The 18141-nt window shown below is 39.5% G+C and overlaps 2 protein-coding genes across 2 annotated transcripts in view; one reads left to right on the forward strand and one right to left on the reverse strand.

The window, feature by feature from the left end:
* The first annotated feature begins 129 nt into the window (after positions 1-129).
* LOC131773539 (uncharacterized) lies at positions 130-14982 on the forward strand. The gene is made up of 4 exons (XM_059089486.2): positions 130-246; positions 7247-7380; positions 7762-8820; positions 9515-14982. The coding sequence occupies exons 3-4, from the start codon at positions 7800-7802 to the stop codon at positions 14572-14574; spliced, it is 6081 nt and encodes a 2026-aa protein (XP_058945469.2). The 5' UTR covers positions 130-246; positions 7247-7380; positions 7762-7799; the 3' UTR covers positions 14575-14982.
* The window catches only part of LOC131773552 (DNA repair protein RAD50), a 30525-nt gene continuing 27357 nt past the window's right edge, over positions 14974-18141 (reverse strand). The window contains 2 exon segments of the mRNA XM_066165590.1: positions 14974-15997; positions 17906-18034. Of these exon segments, the coding sequence (XP_066021687.1) occupies positions 15934-15997; positions 17906-18034 (193 nt within the window). The 3' untranslated portion in view covers positions 14974-15933.

An 18141-nucleotide genomic window follows, 5' to 3' on the forward strand; every position in this document is an offset into this window, starting at 1 on the left:
GGCAAGATTTCGTTACATTGTTAAGCCGAAAATATTGATGACGTAATAATTTTGCCGCAATGAATGATGTGTTAGGGGGTTTCCGTGGCGAGTTCGTGGAAATCGAGCGGTGTATTTCCTGTTTCTACGGGCAGAGTTTCGTCGTTGATGAGAATAGACACGAAGTCTCATCGAAAATCGGGAACCTTTTCATTTACATTTATAGGGAAACGGTGTAAAGAATCGCTTTTGAATTTATTTCCCAAGGTAAGACAAAGTAAGGCTGGCCTAAACGGAAGTAAACTAAGTCAGTGTAGTGTTAATAAGCATTGAGAGAATTATTCTATTTGCCTGTGAGCTTGCAAATTTGTTTTCTAATTCTGATTGAAGTGCAATCTTTCGTGAGTATACTGCACACTTATAAACGTTCGGCTAATCATCTTCGAAAGTCTTAAAGTTTTAAAAAATTGAGTTTCTCAGTTGGGTATCTATTTCAGCTTCTTCGTCTTAGTGTATTATATCGAAACTACAAAGCAGTTTCCAGTTTGCCGTAACAGTCGAATAATCTGTATTTAAACAGCGTTTCAAAACAACTTGGGGTTACTGCTTTCATCATTTAATTTCCTACAAAAGTCCTCGTGATGATTCAGTTAAAGTGCCCACGACACAAACTTTTTTTTGAATTTTTTGGTTGATAACTGTATTCAAAATTAGAAATAATCGATTTAAGCGCCTAGCGAGTTCTCCTTGACTATTTTTTTGTGAATTGAAAGTACGATTTGGCGGCCAAAAAGTGTCTCCATTAAGTGTGTGACCAAAACGATCGTGTTACACCGTTGTGTCGTATAGAACTGTCGAGAACATCAACTATGATGGAGAAAGGAGGAATCTAGAAGATAGAACGAACGGATTGCGTGGCCGGAGCGCCAAATGATGTTAGCTACGAGAATAATACACATATACCGGGTATTCATATACGCTACTTTCGATCGTCAACATCGAGGAGATTTTACTCTTGAATGTCGCCGGCCTTATGCTCCGTACCGGCTCTGAAGGCGCCTGTTACGAACACATGCCACTAGACAAATCAGAGGAAGATAACCAAATAATTTAGCTAGAAAGAATGTTGATTAAGGAGCCTGTTCCCACACCGTAAACGATTCTTCAACATTATTTTCGGCTGACATGTCGCGAGCGAAGAATGGTGAGCTCCTTATTTAACAAATAGAGAAGCCTTGTCTGTGCTCTGTTCTGTTGTAAAGCACGCAGGAAACGGCTAGAGCAAGAAAGAAGTATAGAATATTATAACATGCTTTACATGTGAAGAATAAATTTTTGAGTTAAAATCAAGGACATTTCGCTAAATTTTCTATGGCTGTTTCCTTCACGCTCATCGATCTTAAGTTTCTTATTCAGCAGACTTTTAGCTTAACACTATAGCCACTCAGACCTGCGCTTGCAAAGGTAAACGAAACTTATGAATAGTATCGCCACTATAATTCCCTTGTCAGAGTGCTACTGGCGAGAAAGATCCCCAAGATAAAATTAGGAGTCTTAAGGCCTATTTACACGGCACGACTTTGTCGCATGCGACAAGCTTACGACAGGCCTACGACATGACTTAAGAGTCGTAAGCGAGTTGTAGGTTTGATTTACACGAAACAATTCGTGTCGTAAGCCTGTCGTAAGCTTGTCGCATGCGACAAAGTCGTACCGTGTAAATAGGCCCTTAGAAAGGCTAGAGGTACAGCTTGCATATTTAGTCGACTTTGCCCAATTTGTAATACGGTTTGCTCCACGTTTTACTTTTCTGCACTCCAAATTAGTCTGACACTCCTCTGAATCACTTTTTCAAGAATAAGTATAATTTTATTTACTTTTATTTGGTCTTTTACCTCTAACTGGTAGGATCTCAGGAAGCATAGAAAAGACTATCAGCTGGAGGTACAGTTTGCATAGTTTAGTCAAATTTGCTCAATTTTTTCTGTGGTTTGATCATTTTACTTTTCTGCACTCTAAATTAGTCTTACACTCCTTGGAATCACTTTTTTCATGAATACATTTACATTTTTTTCTCTCTTATATAGTCCCTAACCTCTAGCCTGTAGGATCATAGGAAGCTTAGAAAATACTTGAAGTATAGCTTGCATATTTAATTGACTTTGCCCAATTTTTATTCTACAGTTTGCTTTGCATTTACTTTTTGATATTCCATTATAGCCTTACACTACATTGGAATAATTTTTTCCAAAAATATCTTCTTGCTCCTTTGTCATGTACATACATGTACCTACATGTACCACTGCTTATTTGATAGCAAAAGTTATGAGCATCAAATGACTCTTTATGGGGAATGGGATATGCTGAAACTAAAGCAGGCATTTTTTGGCAATAAGCAAAGGGTTTCTGGTTGGTGTTCAAATAAGAGAGGTTTGATTTCTTTTTAATAATAGCAATTTTTATTTTAAAAAATACAATAAATAACACAGGCACAGGTTAATCTCATTTATTTAATTGTATAATTTCTGTAGATGTTGATGATCTCTCTATATTTTCAAGATTAACTTGTGTACTAGCTGTTAAATATCATTGAAAATACAAAGGGAAAATTTCAACGTAGTGAATTAAAATCATGTTATCCTATGACTACCTAAAGATGACTTGATTTTAGTATTTCAGGCAATGGTTGGCCTTGTCAACAATACATCCAATCAAACACAAATATCATGAAAATAGAAACTGTTCCTTTCTAAGAAATTCCTCTCATACTTAGGCAGGGTTTTACATGACAAACTTCAGTAAATCTGGTTGACAAGTCCACTGAAGTCTAAAATGAATTTCAATTCAAATTCAGCTAAAACTGGTTATGTCTGTTTTGAAATAAATCCACAACCAAATAAAATACAAATCAGGCTGGTTTAAAATTTATTGACTTGAAATACATTTAAAACATAACAATGTTAATGATTTCAAGCTTATGTCACATACATAAGCTGCCCCTCTGGCTGGTAGTGTTTTCTGAGTAATCTAACATCCTACTAGCCAGATGAACAGGACTACAAAGCATGAAAATATGCCTATGGAGTGACTCCACAACAGAAAGACCAACATGGAATGTAGAAAGGTTTTTCCATAAATCAAGAAGTAAATGAAATGAGTTAAATTCACTATAAATGCATGAAGTACCTCTAGCCTGTAGTATTTTCTAGGCCACCTAAGATCCTACCGGTTAGAGGTGCATGGCCAAGAAACAAAGATATTCATGAAAAAAGTGATGCTAACGTAGTGTTAGACTAAAATGGAATGCCAAAAGGTAAAATTCAAAGCAAACTGCAATAAAAATTGGGCAAAGTAGATTAAAATTTTAATATGCAAGCTCTACCTCTAGCTGGTAGTGTCTGCGAAGCCTCTCAAAATCTTATCAGCTAGAGGCACAAGACCAAATAAAAAGTATAAATATAAATGTACTCTTATAAAAAGTGATTCCAAAGAGTGTAAGACAACATTTTGGAGTGCAGAAAAGTAAAATGTGGATAGCCATAATAAAAATTGGGCAAAGTCCACTAAGTATGCTGTACCTCTAGCCAGAGCTAGAGGTACAAGACCAAACAAAAATAAAATAATATAAACGTATTCTTGAAAAAAGTGATCAAAAGGAGTATTAGACTAATTTGGAGTGCAGAAAAAGTAAAATGTGAAGCAAACCGTAATAATAATTGAGCAAAGTTGACCAAATATGCAAGCTGTACCTCTAACCGGTACTAATTTTACGCCTCATAAGATCCTACCGGCTAGAGGTAAAAGAAAATAGAAATTTCATCTTGGGGATCTTTCTAACCAGTAGCACTATGACAAGGGCATTATAATTGCGACACTATTCATAAGTTTAGTGCACCTTTGCAAGAGCAGGTCTTAGCAGCTACAGTGATAAGCTAAAACTCTATTGAACAAGAAACTTAAAATCGACGAGTGTGAAGGAAACAGCCATACAAAATTTAGCGAAATATCCTTGATTTAAACTCAACAATGTATTCTTCACTTGTAATTATGTTATAATGTTAACGTCTGGTTCAGCTCTGTGCCCTGTACTCTCATACAGCACGCTCTTTCAATCAATGACAGCGCGCGTTATATCCGAACTTTATTATAATGTTGTTTATTTCACGCGCTTGAGATGCACTTATACTCCTTGTCTTTGCACATGACTACATTTGCGCTTTTCTTATTGTATAAAAATCCTACCAGTTGTAGTTTCCATCGTATTTTGTTACCAGAAATACATAATTTGTGATAAAGTCAAGTCCTTTCCTGAACTGACTGATATCCTGCTGCGTGAACGGTGCGAAACCTTAGGCGGATACAAGCATAAACACAAGCTCGAAGGAGCCATGTATAATTCTAGCCTAAGTTTCCGAAAAAACATCCCACGAACCATGAATTCCCCCTAGACTAAAAAAAACTAAAAGTGACAACAGTAGCAGTGTCAACAACACTGCAACGAGATAAATAAAGATACACATAAACTGCGGTGCTATACAGGGATTTCCGGCCCTAAGAAAAGCCGTAACAACACACGTGAAAAAATATCGTATTTTTTCACGTGTGTTGATATAGCCAATCAGCTGCTGACACGTCCCTCGCCTTTGGCGCCACTCGGTCAGGTTGATGAATGAATGGTAAAATCTTCAAGATTCTCTGTACAAGTTGTTTGTCGGAGCTTTCTCGAACTATGGCAGCTAAAACACTAAAAAATCCGTATCGCTGACAGACAGTGAGGTTCAAACTTTCCTAGAAGGGAAAGAAAACCAATATACTAAAAGAAAAACCGAAAGGTACGTATTCAGTGGCTTTGGTGTTAGCATTTCTCCCGGCTGAGAATGAAAATCGACAACTGGAAGATTTGCCACTAGCCGATTTTGGCCATTTACCTGAAAGACTTCTTCTGTCTGTTAGGACAAAGTCAATAAATGAGAATTTTGTTAATGGAAAATTACAAACATTGTGGTTTTTGTAATCATGATTCAACGCATTTTTCCATCTTAGGAGTTAGTGCCAACGCACTTTACGATTGTTATTCGGGGACTGTCGATTCATTTAGGGCCTGTTTACATGGAGGTGGGAGACCCCAGGTGGGTGAGGTAACCCGCCTAGGTGGGGTAACCCGCCTGTCCATATAATTTCTTATTTTATTTTGATCATGTTTACATGATAGGTGGGGTGACCCGCCTGGGCGGGTTGCCCGGTCTGCCAGGTGGGTTACCCTGTCAGCCGGGGTGACAATTTGCCATGTAAACATGTCAAGGTGGAGTAACCCGCCTAGCCGGGGTCGCGTTCATGGCAAAAAGCTCAAAAGCGAAACGTTTGTTTTAAAACTTTGTACATTTCCTAGCCGTCTCATGGCAGAAATCACCAGAAACCGCAACGGACACACAAGGAGTGTAAAATGTTCACATTTCGGAATATTTAGCGTTGTAAATCGACCATATTTGGTTTCCCAAACTATTCCGCATAACGTATTAAGTCAACGGTTTCTCGTGAAACCAAACACCGCGTAACACAACGCGTGACGCTTTCATGAATAAATACATATGTGTCCGAGAATTAATCTTTCGTCTTTTTCGAGATGTGAGCTTGGGACGCCTCTGCTCAAACTCCTTAATTGCAAGCGCAACAACACCCCAGCACTCCGGGGTTGTAAGATTGCATGTAAACGCATAAAGGCTAGGCGGGTTACCTCACCTACCTGGGGTCCCCCACCTACATGTAAACAGGCCCTTATTTTCATTCATAAATAAGGTCGGCTTTTCTTCTCAGTAAAGGGCTATTGTATTTTATATGATAAACAAAATAATGCGTGGTTGCTTGTAAATATGGAATTTCTCTTCTTGTGCTCAACTCGACATCTCACTCGTTCGTTGCGCTCACTCGTGAGCTATCGAGTTAAACACTCGATGAGAAATTCCATATCTACGCGTGCTCATGTATTATTCTTTATTCATTGAATTAGATGATAGCGAATCCAAGCGCTGTGTGAAAGTCGATGGATACGAAATATTAATTTACAATACTGATGTCAGTTATTTGCCATTGACCTAAATGAGTCATATAGCAATGCTACACTTAAACTAAAGAAGTTTTCTCTCTTAAAATCTCTATTTAAGGTTAACTTGAATCAGATAAACTCACTTGTTTTCCGTTTAACCAGCTCGACGACGACAGCCTCACTGAGCCTTTGCAATCTTTGAGGAAAGGAGCAACTTGCAGTGAAACTGCCCGATGACTTCTCGGCACAAAATCATCGTGCCTCGTGATACAGCCGATTCTTTCGTCAAAAGTTAGCTTGTGGTTTGCTGTGGGAATCATTCTACAGCAACGAAACTCTAGTGCGAAGGAATAAAATGTTATGTCAACAAAAACGAACACAACTACCATTCTTAACATATATTTCGCCATAGAGAACAAAACACATACGCAACAAACTAAACATTCAGTAACGGGAGCTTTATGTTCTAATTTTGACCTGAACACTGCACGCGAGAAACCGTCTTAGTCAGTCTTCGTCGAAATCTTCCTTTGATGCACGCGCTTCTCTTTCGTAGGGCTGAACCATACTCGCGATTTCCATTTCTTCTTTACCACTTAAGTACGATGTATCAAAACTCTCGGTAAAGCATGCTGAAGGTAGTTATACATCACCATCGAACATTATTTCAAGAGTGTTTCAACGCTGACTCATACAAAATTACAAGAGATGGTCAGAGATGTGAGAGATTTGTAATTGTCAACGGAGAGTTTTCACAGTTTTCTACGTCATCACCCGTTAATTACCAGTTTACGGGACACTTTTAAGGCAAAGTAAGAGCACTTTATGGCCCGAAAAAACCGAGTTTTAAGTTTTTTTTAAATCTTTCTTCTATCGGAATTGGTTTGTACATATAATAAGCTAATTGTTTTCGAAAAAAATTCGTATCATAGGCACTTTAAGCTTCAGTTAGGACCTAAGGACTAAAATTTCAACTAGTTGCTTTTCCGTTTCATAGGAAGCGAAGTATGCTCCAGAAATGATATAGTCCTATCGTTGCCATTGAAAAGAAATACAAAATTATGGCTATGAACGCGTTTTGAGATTCTGATGAAAAACCTAATCCTTCCGAAAATTGTCTTCAGTTCACCTCAAACTCGACTTTGAGCAATCTTGCGTAGCAGCCTGGCCGTTTAACTATGGCTTGTGTTTGGTGACCTTAAGTCTATCTTCTCTTCAATATAGACGAAATCGTCGGAAATCAGGCGGGAACGTTCACATTCGGACGGAAGCGTCGGAAATCACAGACTTTGGCTAGGATATCTAAACATAGCTAAGCCACTCATGCAAGAGTGAAAATTTTGGATCTATAGTGTGAGGTGGGACATTTTATGTTTTCTTTTTTGTAAAGTAAAAGAAGCACTAGCTCTCCAAACATTCCATCGTAATGAACTTATTACTTTTCATAAATCGTGAGCAAAAAAAAAAAGGGCCTCTGCCTTATCTTAAAAAAGCCTCGGACCAAAGGTGTTTTAATGTGTTTTCATGGAAATAAGTAGAATAGACCGCATGTTGTCAGGCTTTCTGCAGTTCCTCCGTCAGGTACAGTTATTTGCCTCGAAAATATCAATTCACATAATTTTTTAGAGAGAAAGTAAAACTTCAACATCACAAAATACTCAATAAACGCTAACCAAAGATATTGTTATTATCGCTTATTATCTCTTCCCATTTTAAAGTAAATCTCCTTGCTGTTGCAGATTTTCGTATTCACCAGACTGGAAACCATTCATGGGCAATGATGTCTTGCTCAACTGCAGCAAACTGGCAATCAAAAATCCTGAAGAAAGAGTACCAAAACTGGCTGGCTGTAGGCCACGCCCTTTCTCTTATGTGTGATGGGCTAAGGCCTTTCATCGAGAGGGAGATGAAAGCCTTTCATCAAGTGTTACTGGCAAACCTTGCCTCTACACCCCCTTGTACCTGTCGAAAGCCCCTAAAGCACTCTTGTGCTTGGGCTAAACAGCTTTTAATGTACCATAGAGGTGGAAAACCAAGGTGGCACCAAAGCGACTCTTACAAGTGGACAGATCCAAACCTTGGTTACTGGGAGGTAGCCAAACTTTTCATGTCCGATTTGGGGAAAAGCGCTGTTAATGTGATAGACGCGAGTAGTACTGACTGCACGGGATTGACCAATCTTCTGTTCTGGTGTTCCCTCTTTCCCGTACAACACCATCTCGTTGAAGAGGTGCGAAAGACGCGAAATACCAGATGGGGACACGCTCCGAGACAGGAGCTAACAGATGGAGAAAAAGCAGGTGCCCTTGCAGCGATAAGAAATCTCCTTCAAGATCCGAACTTAATTTCTGACAATGGCGCTAAAGCGGCTCTCGCAGAGATTGACGCAATGGAGAAGGATTTCGATGCACGTAGTATTGAAAGGAAAGTTCTGGCAGATTTCCAAGAGACAGTGTGTGGTCAACTGGATGACATTGAAGGGGAAATTAAGGCCTTCAAGAAAGACTGCAAAGGTGTAAGCAACAAGATACAGAAGAAACTGCTGAGTTTGCAAACACGACAGACGAAGGTCTTTAAGCTTCTGAAAAGTATTGATGACAGAATGGAGGACGCCGCAAATCGAAACCTTTCGTATGTAACACAAGTTTCAAACCTCGTCAAATGGGTGTATACAAGGGGAAGGCAGTTTGTCTGTGACAACGTTCGCAGCATGAATGCTAAGTCCGTCGCTCTATGGTTGCTGTTAATGGTACTCCTGAGTTGCTGTAGATGTTTAAGTAAGAACTCTTACAACGATGGTGAGTTTTGACTCTGTCAGCTACCTTCAGTAATACACCACATTTGTTTTCAATTACTTATTTGTTTACGATCGAATGGGGAAGACCGGATAAAGGTTTTAAGCACGATATGGACGAGCTGCTAATTTGATTATCTAACCAGAAGAAAATCAATACAAATGAAAAGAATGAGAATAAAGAGGAAAGCTTTCTGTTCGAGTTTCGGTAAAGATGACGAATTAGGACAGTTCAAACAACTCTTATCTGTGTTTTGCTTTATCCAGTAATTCATTTCATGATAGCTGTCTACTACAAAAACAATGTTGTCTACCCTTTACAGCAGTTCATCTAAGTGGTCGATCATGAGAGGCGAAGTGAGTGGTTAGGTTGATTTGTTGGACACTGAGAACGAGGTTAACTCCCATAAGTGACCAAGATAGAATTTCTCCCTATAATATCTATGCAATATCAAGCAGACAAGTGATGATGATAAATAAAAACATCAATGAGAGTATGATTAGTTGATCCACTACCAAATCCTCCAAACAAACGTAGTGATAATGATACGGCAAACAGCAAGGAGAATAAATAATAATATCTTGGGAGTGAAAGGGTTAAGAAGACTTTATGTTGACGAGAGAGGAAACAAATCCTTATTCGAAATAAACATTTTAACTCTCAACGCAATTGTTCTTATTTTAGTTTTTCTTTTCAGGGTGCCCGATTGAAGATGGTTTTGTTCCTTTTGAAAGTAAGGAATTCAATTTCACAAGCTACTTGAGTAATGCCCGAGAAAGATTCACTGGACGGCTCTGGCTCTACAATGAACTGGAAACAAACTTGATGAAACAAGATACCGATCGTGGGGTTATAGTTATCGGTGAGCCAGGCGCAGGAAAATCTGCGCTGACTGCCCAACTGATCTGTTCTCGCTCATCTAATCCTTTTATTCACAAAAGAATCATTGGTTACCATTTATGTAAGCACGCAGACAAAGCAACTCAGGACCCTGGTCGATTTGTTCGCAATTTAGTCGACTTGATGGCCAGAAGAGTTCCAGAATATGGAATGTTGATCTCCAATAGCTCACTCATCCTTTCAGTTCTAGAAGGAAGTTGTGTAAGAGATCCGTTTGAATGCTTTGAACAGGCTCTAATGGCGCCACTTTTGCAATTAAAAGGTGAACCTCAATTCTATTTTATTGTCATAGATGCCTTAGACGAATGCTCGTCAGACAACGGAGGGACCTCAATAGTTCAGTTTATAAGAGAAACGTCCAGTAAGCTTCCAAAATGGATAAAGCTGGTAATGACTTCTCGTAATGACTCAAATGTCCTAAGACATTTCAGTCATGTCCCCAAAGTGTATATGTCCTCCACAGATCCTCGAAACTTACAAGACATCGAGATATTTATTACCACTAAACTATTCGAAGAGGCGCCGATTCTCCATAGGCTGAAAGCAGCATTAGGATTCAGTAGTGGTGAAGAGATTTCTTTTCTGACGAGGAAGTTATTGAGTCAGAGCCAGGGGAATTTCCTTTTCGTGAAAGAAATGTTCCATTTTTGGGAAGACGAGTTCAGCAATGACGCAGACTTGAAGCAGCTCCCAAAAACGATTGGTGGGATATATGAGAATTACCTGAAAAGGGTTTATGGTTCCCGAGAAAAGTTTAAATCCGCTTTGGCTATTCTGGAGATCATGGTGGCTGCATTTGAACCAATGCAGGTTGATCGTGTATTCCAGGTTTTAAGAATGCAGGAGAACATCGACTACGAATATGACTTTGTCTACGCGTTAAAAGATCTTTCACATTTTATCAGATATGAAGAAGACAACACCATCACTATTTTCCACCTTTCCTTTACGGAGTGGCTCACAAGCAGTGAAAATATTGGCAACCCATACTATGTTAGTCGGAAACACGGTCACGGAAGATTGGCCAAGTACTATTTAAGTGTTGTCAAAAAAAACCAGAACTCAATGGACATTTACCATTTAGCACATCACATAAGTTTTTGGGAGGGCGACGAGAATTTCCTCGAGGAGTTTGGAAATATCAATGCCTCTTACATAAATGCCTCCATCAACAGTGATAACAAAACCCTTCTTCACCTTGCCGCAGAAGATGGCAATTTAAAACTTCTTCAGCTACTTGCTCCTGCGTTTGAGAGTATTGACTGTGAGGACAATTATGGTTTTACTCCATGCTTCCTCGCTGCGAAAAAAGGTCTCAAAGAAAACGTTGAATTTCTCATTAGCAGAGGAGCTAACACCGACCACCGAACTAAGCCACCACCTCCAATACGATTTGTAAGGGAAATTTCTCCTTTAATGTTTGACGTAGATCCCCTTGAACGAGCTAAAACAGCTTTCTGGAACTCCACCATGATGCATGCAGCCGCATCAGGAGGTCATGCCGCCGTGATACGAGCTCTTCTCAAAAGGAATGCTTCGTTTCACGATGTGAACGGTGCTAACCTGACGGCCATCCAGCTGGCGGCACAAAATGGACACTTAGATGTTGTCCAAATTTTGTATTTTAAGGGGGCTGATGCAGACCATCTTTCTCTTCAACTTGCCGCTCACGGCGGTCACCCGCATGTTATAAAGTTTCTCTTGAAGACTGGTTTGATGGATACCTGCTTGCGATGTGATGGCTCATTTTATTGGCTCGGAAACAAAGTAAGATACCAAGCGGCCTCTTGGTATAACTCTACTGGTCTGCATAGGTACATTTTATCTCACGACAATTACAGAATTGAATGCCAAAGTGCACTTCATTTGGCAGTCGCAGGAAAACACACAGAGGTAACTAAACTGCTATTGTCCATGAAATACACGGCAATCCATTGCAAAGATTTCACTGGTCGAACCCCACTTCATGAAGCAGTGAGGCAAAATGATTTGGAAATAGTAGAGCTTCTCATAAGAAGTGGTGCCCGAATTTCTCAAAAATGCATGGAATTCCAAAATTTATCTTCCTCTCGTAGCTCCGAAGAGAAAGGTGGTGGAGAACGAATAGTGTTTCTCAATAAAAGAGAACAAGCAGAGTACTATAAAGATCTGTGCCACTGTGGTACGACACCATTTCTTCTTGCTGCAAGATATGGTGCAATTGAGGTGGCATCTCTACTCTTGCGCTATGGCGCAAGGCCTGACGATGAGGATTGCCAAGGGGCCATGCCACTTCATATTGCTGCGTGTCATGGCCATTACGATTTTATTGAATGGCTTCTTTCTCAAAGACCTTCTATTCATATTAACATAAAAAGTAAAAACCTCTCAACACCGCTTCACAGTGGCGCCATTTGCAATATCAACAAGGACATCAAACCGTTACTAGACATGGGCGCTAGCATTTATGAAATTGATGAAAACGGAATGACACCAATGCACTACGCTGTGGTCGACAATTTTGAAAAGTATTCAAATTTGATTTTTGAATTTGAGGAACTCAGCAGTTCATCATTTATCACAGTTTGGGGCCCAGAAGGTGACATTACGGTAACGCATGATTCTTACGTTTCTAGGGCTGTACCGTTGAGCTTTCAGTGTCTAAAGCTGATCGAAATCATTAAATCATCAGGTGCCTCATATATAAATGAAATGGATACAAGTGGAAAAACAGCACTACATCTCGCGGCACGAACAGGGGAGGAGTGTTGTGTCCTACAGCTTCTGAAAAATGGGGCCAGAACAGATTTAAATGACAAACAAGGGAAAATCCCACTTGACTTTGCCATGGAATTTGCGACTAAATTGTTTTATCCCAGAATGGCGAACCGCAGTGATGAAAAGATAAATTTTGACCTGATTCTAGCCTTGAACAGAAGGTATCATAATTCAGTAGCTGATATCTTGCTCTCTAGAGAGTACAACCTGTCCCAGGCGTGCAAAGGAAATAGAACTGATCTGTTGCATCGTGCGTTTGAGAAGCAACAGCCAATCATTGCTTACCTATTACTATCAAAGGGCCATAGCCTTAGCTGTAAAGATGCACAAGGTCGATCCCCACTGTTAATTTATTTGCAGAATGGTGGCGAATGGCTGGACGTTGTTTTAAGGCGATTTGATGTACCTATTCATATCGAATGTGGGAAGCCTTTTAACCAGTCGGAATTGCATATGCTAGCGTTTAGACAGCCGACTGTGGCTACTGACAACCTTCTTGAGTACCGTACCTATGATGATTTATATTACTTTGAAGAGGATGGACCCCTTTTGAAAGCAATTCAGGCTCATCCGTCAAAATTCCGCGTCGTGGACGAGTGTCGTGACGCTGAAGGATACACAGCATTACATAGGGCTGCTCAAGGAGGCAACCTATTTTTCATTAAGAGGTTTCTTTCCTGGGGAGCCGATCCGAAAATACTAACTTCTCAAGGGCACAGCTCTTTAGAACTTTCCATCATGTATGGAGGGATAAGCCATTATCTATCAAGTCTACCCACACACACTGCGGAGAGAGCTGTAGATCTTTTGTTTAAAGCCACAAAACGTTCTTCACGTTTTGATGTTGGATGTAATAGAGCTCACGAAAAACTAACAATATATCACTTGGCAGCTTACAGAGGTCTGATTGGCTTTGTCAAAACTCTTTTAAATGATCGAAGCATAAATGGCATTGATGTTAATTGTTCAAATGTGCATGGCATAACACCTTTGTACCTTGCCAAACTGTACTCTGGGACAGAGGAGCCTTCTGAAGGCAAAAGGGATCGATGGCAGGAAGTCGTTGATTTTATCACGAAATCGGGTGGCATCCTTACCTTTCCTAATCGAGAAGTGGAACTTAGCCTAATTTATAGACATCTCTATGGAAGCCATCCCCATTCATTCACTTTGGATGGCTTTGAAAAAGGTTGCGAGCAATTCTATAACAGCGATTTTAGCACATGCAGCGAAGATGAGTTGAACTACCATCGTACTGGTGATCCAATAAACCCGCACATGAAAAATGTTATGAAGGAACTACTGCGGATAACGAATCCTTCAACTACTAGAGACAGAAATGTTCAACTGGTCCCTACGGATCGAGACGTAGTACGGGAAACTCTGAATAATCTAATTGTTAGGTCAAAAGCTTTGAATGATTTATCCAATTTGTTTCAAGACGTCATGGAGGGGCACCGTCGTACGAACCAAGCAATCAGACAAAGAATGTTATCCACAAACGAATCAGCAGTTCTCTTAATAAAGCTTCCAAAGCTCACTGAACAACCTGATACTATAAGGAATCTGCAGCTCAACAAGAAAGAACTAGCTTACCTAGATCAATTACTTCGTTATATGCGCTCCAGATATGAGTCAGAAAAATCAATCACATCCCACGAGATGGTACACCTGAAGAATATTGCACACAGGCATAGTGAGTTCTTTGGAGATGTAACGAAGCTTGTAAAACTCATAGAAAAACACGAAGAAAGTGAAACATGCCGAAATGAGATTTTCCAAGCGAAAATGATATCATTTAAGTTTCGCTTGTATGTTTTAAATTCCAATATCGATGACCTTATAACACTAAAACGAAGTCGCCTCGAAAAAGGTGAATTTCTCTCTAAAAGAGTCCCATCCCAGTGGATAAATGCAGAGTACACAAACGGCTGGGCTCCAGCTGTAAAATTTCTCTACAGACAGGCAACTCAAGAATATTTGGGTTTTGATTATCTAAGAAACCTTACAGTGGGATATGACAAGGACACACGGATTCCACTGAGCGTGGACGCCTTGTATTTACTTTCGCTGCAACATCGGACTCGGGGCTTCGTCTGACTGTAATGGTTCAAATAATTACTGGAAGTTGTGATAAGTCACGAGTTATTCAAATAAGATTAACTGAATTTTATTTGGTGATAGATGAACTTATAAGAATGTAAACTAATCATGGTCTTTACCTTGAAAACACATCATCATTGTAATCGTATGAGGTGATAAAATATTGACTTAGCTTGACCTTCATCTTTGTAAAACTAGTTTTATACAAAAAATGACAGCCATACAAATCAATCCTATTTGTGAAATGTAAATTCGCGAGTGTAAGGATAAACTTTTGACCCCAAGTACCTATGATTGCAGTTTTTATATGTAATCGCTCGTTGAGAAAAATGATTGCATAAATTAGGCTTGATTGTTGTCAGAGATGTCAATCTTTCCTGTAGTACGCTTTCTTTATGCTTTCGTGCGAACATCTAAATTTATTCCAGTGCATCATTTTCGGCTAGTTTTTGTTTCAACTTGCTACTAGGTTACTGCTCAGATAAGAAATTAATGAAGTGAAATATACTTTTTTTGGACAAGCTATTGTGAGCCTAATGAAGATTGCTGGCCTTGATCGCTCGAATCATGGATTACCTCATGCCTATCAACATTCACATGTAAAAAAAATAAAATGCCCTTCCAATCCAAGGTTAATGTGGCGGGAAATTGTGCACCTTTTGTGGTGTTCCTTGTAGCTGGCAATTGACATTAAAAAAAAAGTCCAGTGTTTCCGATTACAGTTAAGATGTTTTTATGTCAATTACATTTTATCATAAATAGAAAAGACAATGCCATCACCATTTTCCACTACTCTTTTGAGGAATGGCAGCGCAACCATTGGAAGCCCGTACGGTCACAGACGACTGACAGAGTACTTCCTCGGTGTAATAAAAATGTCTCTGCGTTAGATTTGTAGATGATGACAAAAACTTATTCGAGAATTATTTGATTGTTTCAGCTTGACCTTGTTACAGTAACATAGAATTTTTAATGGACTAGATTAGGCTACAAGACCACTAACGACGCTGGACGATTTCTCGAAACTCTTACTCGTTACTGGCTCACGACCCATGCGCAAGAACAGGTCGATTCGATAGTCGCTCCGTTAAGGTAACACTGTTTATATTGGTGTAAATTTCGAATATCTGATTGAAACGAAATACAAATTTCCAAATCACCAATGAATGGTGTTTATCAGAAAATAACGGAATCTAAATCGATAGAAGGAAAATAAAACTCAACACACAATTTTGTGTATAAGCCTTGTAATATCAACTCTCATTTCTGCTAGAATATTTTACATTATTCACGCAGAACTTTAAGGTTCCGTCAACGGAGGGCCTTGACATGTAATTTCCTTCTAATGCAAAAAATCTACTGGAAAGATTCCTCTCTATGCAATGCAGCCACACTCTGTTTCACTATCTTCGAGAAACCACTGCAAAATAGAAAAAAAGCAGGTGATATTAAGGTTACTGTCAACAAAATGCTCAAAATTTCGTTTTGCTCATTTTGTTTACATCCCGTCTTGCACTGCACAACAAAAGGGAACTTCTGACACATTTCGCAAAACTTTGATAGATAGGCGAGCGCCAAAGAAATCGAATTTGATTTCTCTTTTTTCCCTAGCTTGCCTTGCCTACTTTTCCTTCTGATTTTCCCGATGAATTTTCGATTTCATGTAAGTCGCGTTCCCCGTTTCCCACGAATTTCAAAGAAGTTCTTTGTCACGAGACTTGCCATAAAGGGTAGAGGGGAGAGAGTGCGATATTGCGTTTTATTTTTTGTTCTACAAGGATTTACGGCCCTGAGAAAAGCCGTAACAACACACGTTAAAAAATATCATATTTTTTCACGTGTTGATTTAGCCAATCAGCTGCTTACACGTCACTCGCCTTTGGCGCGACTCGGTCAGGTTGATGAATGAACGGCGAAGCCTTCACGATTCTCAATACAAGTTGTTTGTCGGAGCTTTCTCGAATCATGGCGGCTAAAACACTAAAAAATCCGTATCGCTGGCTGACAATGAGGTTCAAACTTTCCTAGAAAGGGAAGAAAACCAATATACTAAAAGAAAAACCGAAAGTTTCGTATTCAGTGGCTTTGGTGTTAGCATTTCTCTCGTCTGAGAATGAAAATCGACAACTGGAAGATTTGCCACTAGCCGATTTTGGCCGTTTACCTGAAAGACTTCTTCTGTCGGTAAGGACAAAGTCAATAAATGAGAATTTTGTAAATTGAAAATTACAACCATTGTTTGTAATCATGATTCAAGGCATTTTTCCATCTTAAGAGTCAGCGCCAACGCACTCTACGATTGTTATTCGAGGATTGTCGATTAATTAATTTTCATTCATTACTGAAGTCGCCTTTTCTTCCCAGTAAAGGGCTATTGTTTATATGATAAACAAAATAATACACAGTTGCTTGTAGATATGGAATTTCTCTTCTCGTGATCAACTCGACATCTCACTCGTTCGCTGCGCTCACTGGTGAGTTACCGAGTTAAACACCCGAAAAGAAATTCCATATCTACGCGCGCCCATGTATTATTCTCTATTTATTGGCCGGTGGCATGATCGCATCGACACGCGCTTAAATGAGGTGCAAAAACTGAATTTCTTTGATGGCCAAAAACTCGACGTTTCGTCTTTGCGCGAGTTACCTCCGCTTAAACAAATTAATAGGGTATGTGGATTTGTTAAATTTTCATGAAAATTGGTCAGAATGTTTGTCAGATGTTAACGCACCAAAGTGTGTGAGGCTTTATGGAAATTCGAAATATTTCTCTCGTAACGTCCCAGAGAGTGACAACAACCGAAATATTCTGTTTTGTCCAACTTCAAAATAAATTTCCTCAGGAACCAACAGGAATATTAAAAAGGGCTCTCACACTTTGTTAGCCTATTATCTGCTGCGTGATATTGTCCAGTTTGTTTCGAGGTTCGCGGTAAAGTGGTAATTCAGTAAAGCAAACACCGTCAGTGTTGTGTTAAAACGCTCGCGCGCGCTTACAAAATCTGAAAAAAAAACCCATTAAAAACCATTATTATTCCCATAATCTATACTTTATAAGCTTTACAGTGATGTGCAATTTTCCGTGGTTTCTTTAAATGTAGCGCGCGTAGGAAGATTTTTCCGGAAAGCATACTATTTTGTTGACAGTAAGCTCGAGTGCTTACGCAGGTCATACGCTGTGTATTAAGGTCACACGCTTCTGCCTAATGTAGTGCGGTAACTAAATGAGAGGAAGTGCCTCGTGTATCTCTGAAAGGCGAAGGGAGACACAGCGTCGGTAAATATTGGGTTCAGCATTCTTTTACCCTAGGTTACGTTGATACTTTACTTTTCATCCTTGTATATCCTGAAGTAGTAGTCTACAAAGTCGCTTCTCCCAAGATTTTCTACAAATTCTTCATCATGAGTGATGATTACAAGTTGAAAGTTTCTCTGCAGATGTCTGGTTCTGATGACGCTGAAACAATTTAATGAGATCCAGGCAACGATATGAGTAAGACTGGCTCAATGACTCTCGTTTAGCCCATAAGAGTGACAGAAATCTAATTTCTCCCAACAGCGTCA

The sequence above is a fragment of the Pocillopora verrucosa genome, chromosome 4, assembly GCF_036669915.1.
Source record: "Pocillopora verrucosa isolate sample1 chromosome 4, ASM3666991v2, whole genome shotgun sequence".
Classification (NCBI taxonomy): domain Eukaryota; kingdom Metazoa; phylum Cnidaria; class Anthozoa; order Scleractinia; family Pocilloporidae; genus Pocillopora; species Pocillopora verrucosa.

Excerpts from the sequence above, each read along its gene's own strand:
- LOC131773539 (XM_059089486.2), top strand. The coding sequence starts at position 7,800 with ATGATGTCTTGCTCAACTGCAGCAAACTGGCAATCAAAAATCCTGAAG. Across the intron at positions 8,821-9,514 it reads TAAGAACTCTTACAACGATG|GGTGCCCGATTGAAGATGGT; the intron begins GTGAGTTTTGAC and ends TTTTCTTTTCAG.